Raw genomic sequence first — 21,336 nt, 5'->3', positions numbered from 1 at the left:
AGTCTAAACCTCCTAGCTACTGCAGCGGTGTAGACCCCTTACTGTGTTTCTTAAGCCACACAACCCACACAGACATGCTTATGGCCTCATTACCCTCATATCCGCAGTAAAACAGATGATTAACAGAAATTATTGGGTTGTTTTTTTTTTTTAATAAACTTTCTGGTGGTTGGAGTTTAAAAAGTCAGAGTGATACTACTGCTGCTGAAGGAAATTACTGTCATTATGGGGCGATTTCAGGATTTTGCTGTGAATTACTGTGAAAAAATCTCATGCAAGCTGACCCACAATCTCCACCTTTTTCTAGACTCAACTGTCTAAGTCCTATTTTTCCTGAATTATCACAGTGTTTTTTAAAGGAGGTGACTGCTAACATAATCTCATCACCCAAAGGGTAATTTAGAACAGGACTATCACAGATTCAACCACCACTGGACCACAGCTCTCATCCAGTTATGATGCAGGAATATTAGAACGGCATGGTCCAAGACAAGGACTTAAACCCTCCTCATGCTACTTGCTGCTTCCACTCTCTGGGAGTAACGTTCTTTGACATCTTTCAACTTCAGCTATTTAGTCTTTGTAACAAGGTAAATTTAGAAAGTGCTGAATTTTGAATTTCTAGCATAAAAGCTAGGAGCATTTTTGTAGGGCACTCCCTGAGAATTTTGATTACATAGTGTTCAGAAATAGTAAGTTGTTTTAGAAATACAAACTGGTTTTAAAAAACAGTTAATGTCACAATATAATTAAGTGAGAAATCACTAACAAAAACATAAATAAAATCCCCAACAGTGTGTATGGAGAAATTCTATCAAGAGGGTCAAAGAAGAAACCGGCAGAGAAATTAATGAAAGCAACAAATATGACATCGTGTAGAATGTAATAAAGCAATACGCAGAAAGTAATTAATAGTTTTCAGTGATTCAAACAGGAAAGAACAAAGGCTTAAAATAAATTAGCCCAAATTCCAACTTTAAGAAACTTGATAACAGAATAAACCCAAAGAAAAGGAGGAAAAAAATAATAAAAAGCAAAACTTAATGAAATTAAAAGGACAATACAATATGCAGAAAATCAGAAGTTGGTGTAAAATAAGGAAGTGAAACAGATAAACCTCTGGCGAGACTAATCAAGAGAGAAAAAGCACAAATAAGCAAAATTAACAATGAAAAATTCCAGTAGCAATGAAAGAGAGTTAAGAGAATACCACCAATGACTTTTTGCCAATAAACTTGAAGACTTGATAGAATGTATACACTGTAACATATATGTAACTTACTGCCTGATTGAAAAGAAAAAAGAAAGTATGAGCAGAACCTAAATATACTGATTTGATACTTAAAAATCTACCCTCAATCCCTCTTGAAAGTCAAAGTATATTCCAAGACCTTCCTGTAAAGCTATCATTCTAATATTAAACAAACACATCCATGGGAAGCAGGACAGTTCTCAGATCTCCTCTGTTAAGCTAATATAATTTTGAGACAAATCAGAAAAGGAAAATGATAAGAAAATAAAACCATTATTTCTTGAACATGGACACAGAGTTCAACAAATATTAAAAGATCAATCTAGCAGTGTGTTTAAAAAGACAAACATCAAGACTAAATTGGTTTTATTAAGAGAACGTAAGTGAAGTTTAAACACTAGAATGAGAGAAGACCAGAAGATCGGCTCCACATATGAAGAAAAAGTATTTGATTAAAAAAGCAGCCACTTATGATTCTTTTTAAAAATTTCAATAAATTAAAAAAAATAACCTCCTTAAGCTATAAAAACAAAGCAAAACTAAAATAACCTAACCACAGCCTCCCATAAAAAGACTTTGAACATTTGAATGGTTAAATACTAGAAGCATTCTCTTTAAAATCAAGAAAAAGTCAAGGATGCCAACACTACCATTCTTCTGATATTTTACTGGAGCCAACTGGGTAAAATAAGAAAAATAAATAAAGGAACAATGATTTAAAAAGGAAGAAACGAAACTTTGATTGCTTTCAGCTGATATCACTGTCTATAAGAAAATCTAAAGCATTTGCAGATAAATTTTCAGAATGAATGATTCAGGCAAGTGGCTGGATACAAGACGAATATACAAAAGAATCATTGCATTTCTATTTGTCAACAAGAACTAGAAAACAATTTCACATATACAATCAATGAAATCAGCAAAAAAATAAAGTACCAACAAATAAATTCAATAAAATAAATACAAGAGCCATATGAAAAAAAAATTACAAGATATAAAGAAAATATATGTATCAAAAATATGCTATTTTTATAGCTAGAAAGCCTGGAAATTGTGACAACAGTCACTGTGCCCCAAAGTCAATGTAATCCCAAACAAGGTTCTAAAAGGTTCCTGTAGAAGCTGATTCTAAAATGTAAATGCATGAACAAAAAACTAGAAATAGTCAAAACACTTCAGGAATTTGCCCTATTACACTGTATGTTAAAACATAAAGTGAAGTAATTAATACACTGTGATATTAACCTATGGATACATAAACAGAACAGAAAACCAAGAAACAAACCTATACATATAAGGAAAATTAGTATGAAACACAAAGTAAAGGAAAAATCCACTCGATACACGTTCAGGGACAAAAAACAAACAAACAACACCCCCTCCACAAAAAACAAACAAAGCCCCCACAAAACTGGAACCTTGATACTATATTTTTTTGAAGAATCAATTCCAGACAGATTTTTTTATCTGAATGTGAAAGTTTTTTTTTTTTTAAGAAGAAAATAGAGAAAAAAATATGTATGACCTTGTGGTTGGGAAGAATATAAGACAAGCAAAGTAAGTTTAAAAATCCCCAAAACAAAAAAATACTAATCATAAAAGAAAAAGCCTAATAGTTTGATAATATTAAAATCAAGAGCTTCTGTTTACTGAAAGGCAATTTAAAGAAAGTAAAAAATTAAGCTCAAAACTAAACCACATAACATGAATAAAGGACCATTACCCAAGATATATTAAGAAAAAGAAAAAAAAAAAAAAACAGAGAGTTTTAAAATGCAAGAGATACTCCTGAGCATTTCAAGAAGGTAGAACACAAATGAAGGCATGTTTAATATTACGACTAATTAGGGAAAAATAAATTGAGAGCAGGCCAAAATACTATTTTTTACCCATCCAACTAGAAAAAAATAAAAGGGTTGACAATTCCAAGCACAAAATGAATTCTTAGACACCACTATGCTCCCCATTATATGCCCCCGAAAACTCACAGATGTGCACTAGGATGTGAGAATCTTCACAGCCACAGGAGGTAGAAATAACTCAAATCCATCAACAGGAGAATGGAGGCACAAATTGTCTCACACAATAAAGTATTATTACAGCAAGGAAAAGAAAGAGCTACATTCAACAACATATATACATTTTAGAAACAATGCCGAGTGAACAAGCTGTTAAAAATTATACAAGATTATTTTTAATGCCCAAACTCAGGCAAAACTAAAACGTATAATTATTTTCACCAAGCGTTAACACTATGAACACAAAGTTGAGGACGGTGAACACCTCAACAGAGCAGTGGGATGAAACAACCCAGCGCTCAGGCTGATGCGACAGCCTTGACAACGCACTGGCTCTTACTTCCATGGGAAGCGGGATTAAAGACACCGGGTTATTTTTATGCTATATAATGTATTACATGCACTAGCTTGCAGGTATCAAATAGTATATGATAAAAATTTTAAACTATTACAACTAAAACTTACAAAGAAAGCATATGAAAGCTCTCCTGAGAAACTGATTTATTTTTCCCCAGTTTATTTTATAACATACTCCATCCCCACACTGTGACATTCACTATTTATTTTTCATTTAAATCCTGTGCAATAATGTGGGGAATAGTGTCCAATACAAAAGATGCTAGGAAAAAGGAAATAGCAATGTAAGGAAGAATTTGATGACATTATGGAGAATTATATGAATGCTACATGTTCTCTTTATCCCCAAACCCATTAAAATCAAAATAAATCAAAGCCATTCATAAGCAGAAAGAATAAAAGAAATACATTAACATAATTTCGCATCCTTCTTTATTTTATTCCTGTGTAATGGACCAAATCACTTTCTCTGCCACCATATTAAACAGATTAATCCTTTCTTAAAATGTTAGAAAACAATAAAGATCTATCAAAGATCAAGGTTTACTTTTTTAAAATGTTTTTTTTTGTGAGGGCTTGTCATTAACGTAGATGCTTCTGAAGATAAATTAGTTACCTGTCCTAATGGTTAAAAATAAAGGAAAGGGGAGAAAGATCCACAGATAAGTTAAGGACTATACTGTCTTCTATGGAAGCAAAGCCTTAGAACCATGAGCGCTGTAGAAAAATAACCAGATGCAGAAGAAAAAGTCAGACTTGCAGGGGGAATAAAAAACAAAAGCACGTTGAAAAAACAGTGAAAAAGTGATCTGTCCTAGATGACTCGTCTTAATAAAAGTAAGAAACAACAAATTTTTAAAGAACATTATTTGAAGGAAGAAATGAATTTCCTTTTTAAAAAAAAAATATATATATAGGTATATATATATATATATATTTGAAGATTTTATTTATTTATTTGACAGAGAGAGAGATCACAAGTAGGCAGAGAGGCAGGCAGAGAGAGGGGGAAGCAGGCTCCCCACTGAGCAGAGAGCCCAAAGAGGGGCTCGATCTCAGAACCTTGAGATCATGACCTGAGCCGAAGGCAGAGGCTTAACCCACTGAACCACCCAGGTGCCCCAGAAATGAATTTCTTTGAATAAAATAGGCAGCTCAGCAAGCAAAGACTTGAGAAATCTCAAAACTTTTATTACTCAAAGATTTTATCTCATATTGTTAAAGACAAACTGATATTATTCCTTAATTATATTTGAGGGAAAAGCTATTTTATTTTTAATTTGCCCAGAATGTGTACATAAAAATGGAAGTCAAGTAGTAATTCTAGGCAGTGAATTGCACAGAACTATGCTCACTTGGTATTCATCCTAGGTCTTAAATAAATGTAGCCACTAGATTATTCTGAACCTCATTGTTCAATTTCTTTTTCTAGAACCTTTGTTCCATTTCCTCCTTCCTATCAGGCATTTAGTTCACTCTTCTTAAAACTCTGCCACTAGGGTAAGAAAGAAGGAAAAGGAAAACAGGCACACATTTATTTTTCTACTTGAAGCAGCTCTAACCCATTACTAGATGTAAAAGATCTCTTACAGCCTAGCCTGCACGTCTAAATGCTTTATGTCCACAGCGATGGGGGAAGGGATCTTCAGTCAACCACTGAAAGGGATAGCATGGCTACAGCGACTTCTCTGTTCTTTCTAGACTTTTCTGCAAGAATGTCATTAAAAGTGCCTATTTGTTAAGGACCTTCCAGATTGCATGGAAGAAGGGGGTGGGGAAAAGGAAAACAGGGAAGAGAGACACTTCAGTACCATTGCACAACACAACCTAACTATTCAGACCAACCCCAAACCATCCTGAAGGTTCACAGGTTGGTTTAAGGGATGGAGAACGTGGATGGCCAGAAGTATTTCTACTAAAGACACCTAGCTACAAACCTAACTAGATTAAAAAAAAAAAAAAAAAAAAAAGACATTCAGTTGGAATCCTACATGGCTAAATTACTCTGTCAAAATATTCCACTTTCATTAGAAGATAGAAGGACAAAGAAATAATAAATCATGAAATATAAACGCTCTAAAGAGAGCTTTAATTATGCCCTTTTAATAAATTTTTCTCATTAACATATAGGGTTAGAACACTATCCACTTCACACTGTCTTCCCCTCTGCACTGGCTGTTTTATACTGAATGTATTCTTTCCTGCTACCTGGAAAAGAAACCAGTGTGCTTTCTATGATGACAATCAATTTTTGCATTTAAACTTTTTATTTTTTATATAAAATAAACATTATAATAAAAAACAGAAAGCCATAAAAATAAAAGTTAATGTTCCTCAGCTCCTTCTTCCACTATTATAAATATATTTGTGCATAGTCCTTGCAAACTTTGTCCAAACCTGTACAATCATATGTATAAGTAGGTGTGTAAATATATTTGTGTTCACGTGTATGCCTTCGTCATTTGACTGAACAAAAAAATTGAGATTTTTACAAGCTACAGTGCAGCTTCACTTTCCTCATTCAGCAATAAATCACCATCAATTGAAATAGTTAACATTTCTTTAAAAAGTATATAATATATCCCCAAATATGAATGTATTATAATTTATTCAACTATTTTCTCACTGACTAGCATTCATATTATTTTATTTGTCTCGGGCTTTTGTCCTTACGAAAAAATACTGCATCACAAGAACACACATAGGCACATATATATGTAAACAGCCATCATTAGTCAGTGTGTTTGTACTTTTATTGCTACCGGATGGTCTCATAAACAGGACTTTAGAAAGACCTGCAACAATCTTTCATAATCCCACCAGCAACTTATAAATACCTGGGAAACAGTTACAGAATATGATACTTAGCTAAAGCATTTCATAAAGCAGAGCCCATATACTTCTAGACCTCAATTAGTCTAAGGTGATTTTTAATTTTATGATATGTTTACATTTAGTAAGGCTGCGATTATAAGGTAGCTATATAGGAATCACTTAAGAATACAGTCTATATGCGGTTGAGTTCAATTTACCTTTTTTTGACACTTCTGCCCCATTAAGTTCTTTTTGTGCTTCTTCAATTTTGTCTAAGAAAAAGATAGAAATTTTACAAATCAATTCATCATATACAAATAAAAATACAGAAAAACAAACATACTACTTATACATGGTATCTGATACATAGTAATAAATACTTATTGAATGAATTATTTGTGAAATAAATGCACTTAAACTGTCAAAATAATGATATATTCCCTTATTTTAAAATTGAATTTCTCCCTTCAATCACGTCTTGGTCACAAGGACCACTTCCAATTAATTAATGTTTCCATAATGCAAATAATGAGTGCATTTCAAATACTGAACTATCGTTTAAAAAATGTCTAGGTGCCTAAGAAAAGCACCTAAAAATAAAACTTTCCTTATTGAAGATATACAAATGCCCAAGAAGGATTTTATTAGAGAGATATAACAAACACCCCTAACTTAGAAACAAGTCTAATCCAAGTACGTAGATGGCCTGAGACCTATGCCAAACATGGAAGAACCAGGAAATAAATGAAATGAGGAGCTTTAATTAATAGCCACCCGTCCTGCCAAGCCTTGGTAACAGGACAGTCATTTATGAAGGGGGAGGGTAGCATACTGCATTAAAGAGATCCTGTATCAAAGTAATGACGACAGAACTGTTTGTTTTGAAGGAGCAGGTGTAACCCAGAAGTAAGGCCTAACAAGGCCCTGGGAGGCGGCCCCAGGAGCGGACAGGACAGGGAGGCACGTGTGGGCCCTGAGCCGACAGGTCTTGGATCTGAGGCTCTGAGCACCACTGGCTTTTGCAAAAAAAGCATGTGTTCTACCTTGGTTAACAATTAATTTACAGTTTATAAGGATGCACTTATTTGATGATTATGACAATAACCAGTTTCAAGTTTAACACAGGGTAGTCGAAGTGCTTGTGATCACGGGAGAAGCTACAAAATTCCCGGGGAACTATTTTGTACTGAAATGAATATACCACCAACAATTATATATTATTATAGTTAGTTCATAGAAGTATCACTTAAAAGCTTTCAAAATATTGGTACTTCCATCATTTATGCCTTCGGGCATCCACCAACACCCCTAGAATGGTCTCCCAATGTTGCCACCACTGGCCACAGATGAGCCTCCGAAATGCATCTTTTCCAAACAAATAAAAGACTCAGATCCCACCACAGGTCCCCTGAACTCCAGTCCACCTGCTGCTTCTCCGGTCCAGCTTGTGGGGAAAGCCAGAAACTCAGAGAACCTCCAATTTACTGACCAAACTTCTTTTAATTGCTTATTGATCCACCTAGCCTACAAAATAAAGGCAGAGTGGGAGCAGCAGAATAAAGGAGACAAGCTAGTTTGAAATATTAGACACTGACTATCCGCACTGATCAAAAATAACTAAATTTTTATCCTGACAAAGGTGTCCCCACAGCAATGTCCTATTTCTTTGCTGCCAATTATCAGATCCAGAATGAGACGTATGAGGAATAGAGGTAACCCGTAGAAATAATGAAATTTTTCTTATGTATAAATTCTAATTATTTCTCATGAAATGACAGGTGAATTTGGAAACGCCCCCCCCCCAAAAAAAAAAAAAAAAACAAAACCAGAAACCTCTTATTAAATGTAGGAAGTGGATCCTGCCTCCACAGCAATTTTACTTCAAAGAGAAAAATACCAAATGCAAGGATGAAATCTATGTTCATATAAATAACAAAAGGGCAAGGGCCACTTAAAAAAAATAAAATATACTAAGTACACTGTAGACCTTCAAAAATATAAAGACACAAATCATATAATTTAAATATACAGTCCTTGAGAAACATAAAAAGGAAAAAACACTGTTAGTTCTGTGCCAGCAGTACATCCAAACTCAAGAACCATAAATAATATATACGTATATAGTCTATATAATCACAGTAGTAATGACTGTGTTTAAGAGCTTATGCACACGTAATTTGGCATTTTACAATAAAACAACTGTTTATTAATAGAATTGACTGTGGCTTAAGGCAACAAAAACTCATGATCTAACACATATTTAAAGAACAGCTGCTATTCAGTATAGGGAGGTTTGGTCACCTGCTGTTCGCATGGTAACCTAACAAATTCTTACAGAAATGACCTCAATTTACATGTGATCACAAAACACTACTCTTTGTTGTTAAATTTTCAATCGAGTTGCCTTTTTCTCTTCACAATAATAGTGCCTAAATCAGCAGATGTAGGACATCTACTATGTTAGGGATAAGCACCTACCTACTTAAATGCTTTTACCTAAGGCTCCAGTTCAATAGGTAAATACAATTTTCATGTAGAGGGCTTCTAACGGCCAATTTTCAAAGCATTTGCTTCGATTTTTAGAAAGAAGTCCTGTTTATATTTAACATATGCTTTATGATTCTCCTGGTAAAACAGGATGCTTTAGAGACACTCCAAAGTCACAGAGAAAGTGGTCATACATTGTACATACTTAATTGGTTCAGACAAGGTAATTTACTGATACTTAAAGCAACATTTATCATTTTTTTGCACTATGACTCAGAGCAATAAATATATTTTTACATCCCCACCAACTGCACATGCACACTATTATATGTATACATAATTCAGAAACAAACTTACCCACACTCCATCCTCTATCTTTTCCTATTAAAAATGAAAAATGCTGCCTTGCCCAGCCAGCTACATTGATTTCACAACCCACTGCAGGATTCTGAACCAGATATAAGCAGCAGTTCCCTACACATCTTTTTTACCTTTTATTTTTTTACCCTTTTCCTTTTACTAAGGCTAACACTTCCCGGCAATAATATATGATCTCCTTATTGTAAGTGTTGACTTGGGGGCTGGGGGTGTTGTTTAGAATGGGATCTCCGATTCGGAGCCATCTCTGTCACCCCCCTCCCCAGTGTCACGGTTATCTGAGCTAACAATCTCACATAAAACTACATATTCAGAAATAAATTGTAGTTTCTCTGTTGCTATTGTTTAAGGATAAAAACAGACCTACACCATGTTGGTAAATGCAAAGTGAGGAGTGCGTTCTTATGTAATGAGTTCTTACTGTATTTAAGATGCAATTCTAATTAATTCAACTTTTATGAAATGTACTTTGAGGAGCTGTCACCTGGAAAAGGCAACACGAATAGATCCATAATCTTTCCTAAGTTCCAGAGGGGCCTGTGGCTGAAAGAGTAACAGGGGCAGGGGTACTAATCGTGTAAGTCATATTTTGGTTCTGCAACTATTAAAATTTACAACTTTTTATAGATTTTCTTCTCCAATAAAGCACAGAAACTGTTTGTTAATGGCAAAGGCTACAAGCGATCTTGTATAAGAGCTTACGTATATTAAAACTTCTGTTTGTAAAAAATAAATAAATAAATACTTTTGGTTGTACAAGAAAATGATACAAAAATATTGTTTTTGTCATCCTCATAAATAATTAAAGAAAAAAATCTCTTTATGAAATGTAACCTGAAAACACTGAGCAAAAACAGAAAAACAAAACAAAACAAGTTCTAGAGCCTTAGAAACAACCTTTCTTTTAGGGCTCTGGGAAGAAGACTGGATGATTAAAAACAAATCATTTATAACCATAAAGCACTCTTAAAAGACAGGTTCATGGTTGAGTTCCTGCCGTCTGGCCATGTCTATCCTATGGTGAAGTATGGGGGCCTCCCTCTGCACCACTCACGAGCGTCAGGATGCCTGTAAGACAGCACAGCTCTGGGGACCAACCCACGGGGTCCTTAGGATTTGATTCAACCAAAGCTGTGTTTTTACCATGCTGAATGTCTACCCTCTGTCAGGTACAACAGGAGGAATTAGAGACAGGAAAACAAAATAAAACAAAACAGAATGGCTTTCCTACAGGGGCTCACAGATTACTCTATCCTTTCAGTGATCATTTGAATGTCAATTTCAAGGTAAACAGGAAGTCTGAATTCCATTGTGTGGCTTAATGAGGTCCCGCTCCGCCTTCCTCCCATTCCCACTCCAGCTTTCTTTCCTGCTTCAGCCACAACTACTGCAGGCTCCATCAGATCCCTTCTCCTGTCCCTTCTCCTGGTGGCGTCCTTTCAAGATTCACCTCCTCCAGGAAACCTTCTTTAAACACCTCATTCACAAGCCTCTTGCTCCCTTCTCTGTGCCATGAAACCTTGCATGTGGAACCGTGGGTCTCTGTAGCGACACTGCTCATGGTCACTGGTCACTAATGACAGCATGACTTACTGATTTGATCAATGCTAACAATAACGTGCCGAGACATGGAAGCACTGGTGCACTCTGAAAGGGAGGAGAAGGCATACCTGTACACAGATTTAAAACTGGCACTGGGTGGTTCCACTTAAGAACTCAGCATTTTATCCTCTTTAACATTACAAATTATTTCAACATGTGCGAAGCCATATGGGTACCCTGAAAACACTTGAATCAACTATTTATTACTCCATTTGGTCAATGACAAGTGATTTCTACCTTAATTTTACTAGCTCGTCCTGCTTTTCGGATCGGCACCCGTCACCCCTGCTCTAACACCATACTCTCCCTCTTCGCTGGGCCCTAACAGCACAAAGCCGAAAGGCTAATAGTAAAATTGTATGAAATAGATCCTAATGAGCTGTAAAAGGCACCTCTATTTACTGAAAGAGATACCATCTGATTGAAAAAGGATCACCATATGTGACTGTACTATTTTTACTACTAAATAAGCATAACTCCTACGTCCCCTCATTACCCATCAGTACAAGCTCCTTACTCTTACTGTTTGCTGCTAGAGCTATTTCGGTCAGACTAAATATATGACAATGACGTAATGTTAAAAACGCACCCGATACCCATAACCATTTATACGTGCTCTTTTAAATGAAAATTATCCCAGTGTTCACTACCAACTCAGCTAAGTAAGCCTACATTTATGTGCCATACGTCTTTGTACCTCTGGACCTCTGTCTTCCAGGCAGATGACACTGGACAATAATGCTGAAAATGAAAATCCTGACTAGTAATATTTCAAAATTGGAAAATACTGCCTGAAGTAAATAGCAAAAAAAAAAAAAAAAAAATCAGGCTCAACTCTGTGCTAATGAATTTGAAAATTCTGATTAACTAGTAAAAAGTTCCAGAAAGCAAAATTACTCAACTTGATCCAGGAAGAGGAAAACGCCACTGCAGTAACAACCATGGATGAAATTAAGACAGTTATCAGAGAATAACACAGAATTACCTTATTTTACATATGTATGTATATACGTTTTAGAGAGATAGAAAGAGAGGAGTCAGGGGAAGGGGAGGGGGAATCCCAACCAGGTTCCACACTCAGCACGGAGCCCAAGGTAGGGCTCGATCTCACAATCTCGAGATCATGACCTAAGCCGAAATCAGAGTCAGATACTAAACCGACTGAATGAACTATCCAGGCACCCCTAGAATTACCTTTTTCAAGGTTCCAGGCATAGATGGTTTAGTTCTCAAATTCCTTCTGATTCTGAAGAGCAAAGCATTTTAGAACACAGGATAACACAAAAGCTGTTCTAAGTCATCTTATAAAACTGACATGACCCTGATATCAAAATGCAACCAAAGGGGCAGAAAAATCAATACCACAGGCTAGTCGTATGCATGTGTGAATACTGATTTAACAATCTATATCAAGAAGTACAGGGGTGGTTGGCTGGCTCAGTCAGTAGAGGCGTGAGTTCCAAGTCCCACACTGGGCATAGATATTACTTAAAAAATAATAATAAAAAATTTCTCAAAAGATGTGTATTCAAAGTTTGGAAAGCCACATCCAAGAAGGGTATAAAATAAGTATACAAAACTATTTCAATATTAGGAAGAATGCTGTCCTAATCTGTAACAGCAAAAGGACAAGGGAAGAGGGAAAGGAAATTTAAAAAATGTGCAGAATGTACTTGATTAAATCACAACTCTTTCTTTTTGATTTATTTCATACAGAGAGAGAGTGTGCACACGCAGAGGCAGAGGGAGAAGGAGAAGCAGACTCCCCACTGAGCTGGGAATCTGATGCAAGACTCAATCCCAGGACCTTGAGATCATGACCTGAGCCGAAGGCAGACACTTAACCAACTGAGCCACCCACATGCCCCTAAATCATATCTACTATTAGTGTAGTAAGAACAAAACAAAACAAAAACAAAAAATCCTCAACAATAAATAGAAATAGGATAGACTTCCCCATATTAACCAAGTATTATTCTAACAAACACCCCAGAACAAAGAAATTGGCCACTAATCACATTATCACTTCCTTGAGAAAGGCTTCCCGGACCCGGTCCCCCACCTCTGATCTGCACCCTAGCACAGTGCTCTCACCCCCAGAGCAGCATTCATTACCGCAAGGTTTTCTGGGATCATTTCTAAAACATTAATGCACGGGGTTCATTCAGTTGGGAATATATGCATTAGCTCCCATGTGCTAGTGTGAGGATACACAAAGATGAGAGATCCCACGTGCAGGAACCTTCAGAGGTAAACTAGCAGTTCTTGCACACGCTGTGATGGTGTGACTCTAGCTATGGGGGCCTGGAGAACACAGAATGGGGAGGCGTGGCTGTTCTGGCAACAGAAGATTCCTGAAACACGTCCATGGAAGAGATACACAAGCTGAACACAAACAGAAGATGAGCGATCCCACCGCGGAGAGAAGAGGAGGACATTCAGGTTGGAGAGCAGGAGGAGGTTGGAAAGGCAAAGAAGAAAACCAGACAGTGTGTCAGGAGCTCAGAGTAGTTTGGGAGCAAACCTGGAGAGTGCAGGTCTAGGGATACGGGGATTGCAAACTACCTTCCTACATACCTAGCAGTTAAAACCATACCATGGAGTTGGCGGAAGCAAAAACGTAACTAGTCGATGAAGTGTCTGGGCTACAGGTAGTAGGATCTTTGGAAACCAGCTCATCCTTAATACAGTGATTAAAATACTATAAATCTAGACTAAGACCATAGAAGGAGTGGGGCAAAGGCCATTCATCACAGTGCTTTTCATACTAGGGGAAAAAAAAAAAAAAAACCTAAATCATTTACAGGATCTGGCAAAAGTAGGTGTTCAATAAATATCTGCTGGGTGAATTCTTGAGAAATAAGTAAATTATGGTACTTCCGCATAACAGAATATTATAAAACCATTGTATTTTAGGTTTCTGGAAGGAGGGCCTACTGAACCAGTAACTACAGAAATGGTGGCCCCAGATTATATAGATATTAAGAGCTTTGACAAGAGGTTTTAATGGGCCGCCTTCCTTCCAGTTAAGAACCAGTGGTGGGATGAGAGGCAGCCCCAACAGTTAAGGAGGAGGTAAAGGAAACCCAAGAAAGAGGCAAATGGGGGGGAAAAAGGAATGGCTGAAAAAAATGAGGAGACCTAGAAATAACTTTGGTCCCAGAGGTCACCAGAACAGTGTTTCACTATCAAATCTGTAGATGATGCACTCCGTAAAGACTGAAAAAGCTTCCACTGGATGGAGCCATTAGGAGGTCTCCTAGAGATGCTTTGCAAAGCATGCAGTGGGAAGGGGAGGCCGGAGGGCAGGGGCTGAGACAGCGATGGGATGGAAGGTAGAGGAGAGAACAGAGCAGAAGTATCTTTCCAAAGATTCAGTGGAGAAGAAGAGAGGGAACTGGGGAGGCACTGAGAAACACAGGGTCAAGGGAAGGTTGTTCGCTGTGCTTTTCAGAGAGGCTAAATCAGGTGAAACGTCTACTGATGGGAAGGATGAGTTTGAGGGAATGCATATCCAACTGCCTCAGTTTTATTGAGATAAGAGGCATGATTGTGTACAAAGGAAAAGAAGCACAGTGTTTCTATAAGGGGTCTGCAAGACTGGCTAAGGTGAGACAAATTACTGATGAGAACGGAAGAGCTGACCGATTTTAAGGACAAGTGAAAGCACCGATAAACAGCGACTAGGTATCTGTGAGGTGGAAACCCTTGGGTATTGCATGGCTCCCATGTGCTATTTATCCTAACAAAGTCTGGCAACCTGGATGAAGAAACGGAGAACGAATGCCACATTTGGACTTTTCCAGGGAGGAAGGACAAAGAGTTCAGTGAGATGAAGATACTAGACGATGGGTCATCTGATCAGCCAAATACACAAGATGGGTCGTGGTTTGGCGGGCAGTGGCGAGGAAGGAACCGAACAAGAAGTCAGAAGAACAGCGGGGCAGAGAACAGAAGCTGAGAGTCTGAGGCCAGCAAATCTGGCTGGTTGTGATCGATTTCTGAAACGAGGTTCACGGGTTTGAAAAAAGATCCAGAGTTTGGCCGCACGTAAAGTAGGGCAGAGAGAAAGGCTAACTGGACACGAACAATCTGTTCATCTAGTATGGTAATGAGTCATGGAACAGCAAAGATTAGGAACAAAATCTACCATAAGAAAACTCCAACTGTGAAATGCCTAGCCCTGTTATACTTTTACGTATACATAAATGTATACCTTTATAGACTTTGCAAAATTGTTCCTTTACCCTTCTCAGAAAGCATGTTTCCATTGTGACACTGAGGAAAAAAAGAGTTCAGAGAGAAAAGTAAAAGCTCCATCACACTTTTAAAAAGATATGGATTAACTAAATGCAGTTTCTTCTATAGAGGATCATCTGGATATCAAAACTGACCATGGAAATAACAAAATTTATACAAACAGTGAATATGTTCCCACTGAACCAAGTAAGGCTTTTAAATTACTTTTTTGTCCTTAATAACATATCGTCGGTTCCACTTTGCAGAGTTCCTTAGTCTTCAGCAGCAGAGCTGGGAACTGTGTTAGCCTGCTGTGTGCAAAATACGCTTTGAATAGTGGGGTAATTATAACTTATTACCCCTAGAGGGGGCTAGGAAGTCCTCTGGTTTTCAGAGTTGAGCATACATTTCCCACGAAGTAAAAAAGCAAAGCAAACTCCCAAAGTCTCTTTCCTAAACCTCACAGGGTTTCAGAACCCATGAGAAGTCCAGCCAAGAAGGTCAAGTTTGATGAAAAGCTCCTTCTTCAGATGGCTGCCACAGCAATGTGGACCAAGGTGGAGTCCCCTGATGCCAGCCTCCTGGCTCATTTCTAAGTCACCGAAGAGACCCAAACTCCAGCTTGTGGTTCCTTTATTACTGCAGTCATTTAAAAATCTGGGTAGGAAGGCTGCAGCCCCTATCAATCAAATCAGCACTAGAAGTTTCCCAGGTGATTCTAATAGGCAGACAAACCTGAAAATCAATGTTCTCTAAATTACAGATATTATCAGGTCAAGATTCAAAATTGTGTAAAACCCAAGGAGTTAGGGGGGAAAGTCTTATCAGCTGGCTCCTTGGAGTCAAGTAACAGGGACAGGGACAGCAACAGCATCTGCCTCATCACAGGGGCTGCTGTTGGTGGATGGACACCGGGAAGATAAGGAAGGGAGAGCTCCGGGTACGCTCCATGGCTATGGATGTCCAATTCAAGTACACTGCTAACATGCAAAGTCAAGCCAGACGTTCTTAACAAGCATTACATCACAGATAGATCGACTGTTTATTACCAACATGAGCCCTAAACTAGAAAATAAATCTCCAGCTGAAAAATGTATGTTTGAAAATACAAAAACTATTTAAACCTAATAAGCTCCTGTGTAAAGATGCTAAAAACGGACATGGATCAAGACAGTTTTCTAACAATCACATTAAAATACGTGGCCCATTTTGGTTCAGATATTATTATTAGAGTATGACAACACTGGTTTCCTCTTCCCACTTGATGATTTCTAACGCTGTGAATGGGAGCAGGTAGTCATGGTAACTATGATGGGGAGAGAAAGGATTAGGAAGACAGAGCGTTCTCATCCTGAGAGGCTAAATGCCAGGTTCCACCGAACTTGAGTTACTAACCCAGTAATGGATTCACACATGTACACATATGTGTGTGCACTCCCATACACGCATGCACACACACACACCACACACCAATTCAGGGGTCAGCCTGTAATTGTAGAGATGGTTGAGAGAGACCCAAGAGGTGAGGATCTCAGAGTCTGAAGAGAACTCTTCTGGACAGCTGCCTCACCTCTAGTCAGCAAATACACACACAGGTTTCCCTGTCATTTTTTAAAGGCTTCTTATTTAAGAAAGAAGGAAGAACAAAAGAAAGAAAGAGAGAGAAAGAAAGAGAGAAAAGAAAATGAAGGACTTAAATGCAGGGTGTTGCTATGATCTAGGGAACAGAAACGAAGCACAGTGAGCTGTTATCTGAGAGAAGGCAGGCTGCCCACCTTCTGTGTGCCTGGGCGCTCTCCTTGGGACAGCCTCCTTAACCCTCACTGGAAGGCCACACACTACTCTTCTCCTCAACAGGAAACAGTTAAAGCTCACAGTATGCCCGGAACTGTGGTAACTCAACTATGAGCTGGGGTAAATGACAGTTTGACAGTTCAGATTTCTGGTTCCACTGGTTCCATCCAGTGATCTCCAGTTACTGCAGATGCGAGTCAATCAATATGCTCTAAGAAGTGGGGAAAAGGGTTGGGGGAAGGATGAAGATTAGTAATGTGAGGGAAGAAGGAAATCAGTATTAGAAATAACTGCCCAAACCCCCTTTGGGTAGAATAAGAGTATTTAGAGACTCACAAGACTGGACAAAGAAGTACAATTACATTTCTTCTAGAATTCTGACTGGATGAAATGTCAGTCTGAGGTAAGGAATACTTGGATATTTCAGTTTTCTACTACACACCTGCTGAAGACCTATGCCATGTGGTCTTCCCAGCTACCTGTCACTGGATTTCTCACCACTGTGTTGGCCCCTTCTGTCCAGGGAGGTCCCACTCATGAGTCTGGATGTTATGGCTGCAGTGGTTCAAGCCCTGGTCTAGTGGTTGATATCCAGCATCCCTTCAGCAAGATTCAACTCTATAGAAAGACTCCAAAACATGTATGCCATACTGAAGAGACTCTGAAAAGGCTTCTCTCTGTATGACATTAAGTGGTTAATTGTATTCTATTGAAAAAAAGAAACAAGAACTTTTTCCCACTTGTACCCCTACCACAAATTTAGCAGACACAACACACTGGTCATCGAATGCATCGGTAGGGCCACCTGTCATGGTTGTATTTAAAGCAATTTTATCTGATTTTATCTTTTATTTTCTTGTGAAAAGGAGAGACAGAGAAATTAGTATGTGACTATCTGGCCTAAAACACATTATTCACTCAAAAAATGTTGACACTGAGGCACCTGGGTGGGTCAGTCGGTTAAGTGTCTGCTTTCAGCTCCGGTCGTGATCTCAGGGTCCCGGGACTGAGCCCTGTGTCAGGCTCCCTGCTCAATGGAGAGTGTGCTTCTCCCTCTCCCTCTGCCCCTTCCCCTGCTTGTGCTCTCTCTCACACTCTCACAAATATATAAAATCTTTAAAATAAATAAATAAAATTTCCATATTTAAAAGATTAAAAAAGAAACAAAAGAAGCCCGATGTTTTCTAAAAAACTAGATCACCAAAGTATTATTAATGTAGTGTTACAGCATTATACTTCAAATGATAATCATAAGCAAGAAATGCTCTATAACAGTGTTAAGTAAAAAGGCAAAGTTTCTACAGGCCCAGCACCCTGGGGGCATTCAATAAAGGTCACTGCCCCCAGAAATAATCAGAACCAAGAGGAAATTAAATCATTTCTGAACTACCACTAGCAGTCAGGTTTGTATATACCAAGGCCAAAAAAGATACCAAAAAGAAAACAAAACAATTTCTGGGAATACGCTACCTGGTGTTTTTAACTCCTTTGGGTAAGGCAGGGGAAGATAAGAACTTAACGATGAGAAAGCAAAGTTAGAAAAACAAAAACAAAACCCAAGAAGTAAAACAATGTATACCGTATATTTCCATTTGTGTCCAAATATATAAATCAGTGTGTGTGTGTGTGTGTGTGTCTGTGTGCGCGCGTGCGCACGCGCCACGGGTGTTTGCAGCCACCCCTGAGGAAGAGGGCCCACACAAGAAAGACACATATTTCACTGTATCTTTTAATGTCTTTTCTGTTTGAATCAGTTAATAGTGTGAGATTTACTTAAGTTCTGAAATTTAAACCAAAAATATATGGAACAAGAATAAAACAATATCTCAACTATACAAATTAACTACTGTTAGCATGCTGGCACATCAGATTCCAGGTTATTTTTCACACACACACACACACACACACACACACATACACACTTTTGCATATGGTCTCAGGGACTACAGGGACCCAAAACCCAGGTTAAGAACTGACAAGGACCTAATCTACACTATTACTATTCTTTTGCATCCTAAGTGAGCATTCAAAGGTATATTTTCACAGTGTAAAACCATGTTTTCATTTTTTCAGTTGTTAAATTTCTCCCCAAATAATTGAACAATGTAGCTCTTACTAGTACAAGCTATTCTTATGTAGCCACATGAAAAAAAGGGGGGAAAGCAGGTAATTGTAATAATCTGTTCTTTTCCTAGTTTTCCAGTCCCATTATATTTAATAACTCTTTACAGAGCAGAGTAGATAGGAAAGAAAAAAAAAATCACTCATCACTATCCTAAGTACATCAGGCATCATGCTTGGCACAGTACATTTAATTTCATCCTTAGAACCTACCCTGTACAAAGCTTTTATCTAGATACAGTGTCTTCCCTTTGGAGCCCAGGCTCTAGTGGAGATGAAAATACATTAAGCAAGGAAGATATATTAATGTATTAGTACTTATAACATATAGTAAAAAGTGATAACCTCACTTGCAAAACAAAGAAAGGACACGAAGTAAAACTCTCAAAGTATGTGCCCAACTCATAACCCATCTAACTTTTGCTCACAATAGTTAGTGTGTAGTGGAGTAGTGCACAGTGAGTTCACCAGCTCACCTACAACCAGCTGCCAGTCAACCTGGGACACCAAACTCATGAACCAAAAGGATCAGAGGACTATCTTATTTCTCCCGTATGCCAACTTGGAAGGCTTCCCAAAGTCTCTTAATTCTTTGAATAATCACCTTACTAATATTATAAAGATCTTCCACTGATAGCAAGAACTTATTATGTACTCATTTAGGATTTCTGGCTTCTGGTAATGTCAGAGTGGCCTACAGGAGACTAATTCCCCTGTCAATACAATAAGAGTATGTATGAAGTATTAAGTAAACGAAAAACAAAAAATTTCTTGCTTTAAAAAGGCAAACAAAAAATAAAAGGCAGACATGAGAGAGTGACCAAATGCAGGCAGTAACTGGATGGAATTTGACCTTGGAAGGTCAAATCGTTAAGCTTCACTTTTCAATGGCTATTTCCTGAGGGGCAATCACCAATTCCAGAAGAGCATGGATGAAGCAGACAGTACCAGTCACACTGGGCTGAGGAGACAGAGGTAGAGTTTGGAAAGGCTACAAACAGCTAGACGTTGAGCATGTGTGTGTGTGTGTGTGGTGGGGGGGTGTTGGCGGGGAGAATCCCAGAGGGAGCCTCATAGAAAAGGGTCTGGAATCTGTGAACAAGCCCCTCAAATCCCTGACTGCTTCTTGAACTGCTTGTATGGAGGGTAAGATCTCAAGGAACCCAAGGAAAAGCAACCCAAGGCCAAGACGAAAGAATTGAGCAAAGTAACAGCAGCAACTATCAGTATGAATATGGGGGACAATGAATCTGGAAATCAACTCCTGTCACATTAGAGGGTCCAGGTAAACACCTTATATTTCCAAGGCCATGCCTTAGGATTAACATCACATCCTGGACTCAGGACAAATCAAAGAGACCTACTCTGAAAAGCCTCCACAAGTTTCAGAAAATATGATAGTAACTTAACTGTCTGCTAGTTCAAAACTCAAAAAAACTCAACTTCAGATCAAGATGACAGAATGTATCAACCACACTGTTCTCTATACAACAAAACATTATAAGGAAGGTGAATCATGACACTGCTATAGACAGGTAAGTCAGGAAAAAGAATTACAGATAACAAAGATGTTGTAATTAGCAGACAAGAAATTTAAAGTAACTACTACAGTGACAAAAAAATTATAAAAAAGAAATTAATCTCGTAAAGAATACATAGCAGAATTTCAGAACATATGTAAAAACTCAAAAACAGTGGAAATAATATCAAGAAAAATGAAATATCTGGAAAAAAATTCACTGGATGGTATTAAGAGCAGATGAAATGCTACAGCAGAAAGAAATTGTGAACTTGAAGACAAGTCAAAAGAAATTATCTAAACTGAAGCAGAGAGAGGAAAAGTGAAAAGTAACATAGTTTCAACACCCCAGGGAACAGTATCAAGTAATGTAACATATATATAACTAATGTCTCAGAAGAGGAAGAGAGAAAACTGGGAAGAAATAATAGGTGAAGAAATAATAGCTGAATTGTTCCCAAATTTGACTAAAATATCAAAATATAAAAGATCAAAAAAGATCAAAAAAGCTCAGTGAACCCCAAGGAGGATGAACACAAAGAGAACGACACATAGGCATGTCTTAGTGCAACTGCACAATAAGGGGGTGGGGGGTGGGGAGAGTGGCAATAGATATTTAAAGTGCTGAAGAGATGGGGCATCTGGGTGACTCAGTCAGTTAAGCATTTATCTCTTGATTTTATCTCAGGTTGTGATCTCAAGGTCAGGAAATCAAGCCCCTATTCTGGCTTACACCAGAGGTGGAGCCTGCTTGG

At 37.9% G+C, this 21,336-nt stretch overlaps 1 protein-coding gene across 5 annotated transcripts in view; it reads right to left on the bottom strand.

The window, feature by feature from the left end:
* Positions 1-21,336, bottom strand: part of HIVEP1 (HIVEP zinc finger 1) — a 140,898-nt gene that overhangs the window by 60,351 nt on the left and 59,211 nt on the right. For all 5 annotated transcript variants that reach the window (XM_032861570.1, XM_032861568.1, XM_032861573.1 and 2 more), the window contains exon 3: positions 6,660-6,713. In XM_032861570.1, the coding sequence (XP_032717461.1) occupies positions 6,660-6,713 (54 nt within the window). The remainder of the gene's footprint in view (positions 1-6,659; positions 6,714-21,336) is intronic.

This window comes from Lontra canadensis, unplaced genomic scaffold (assembly GCF_010015895.1).
Source record: "Lontra canadensis isolate GAN:19392208 unplaced genomic scaffold, GSC_riverotter_1.0 scaffold21, whole genome shotgun sequence".
NCBI lineage: Eukaryota > Metazoa > Chordata > Mammalia > Carnivora > Mustelidae > Lontra > Lontra canadensis.
This window is presented reverse-complemented; position numbering and strand designations above follow the sequence as displayed.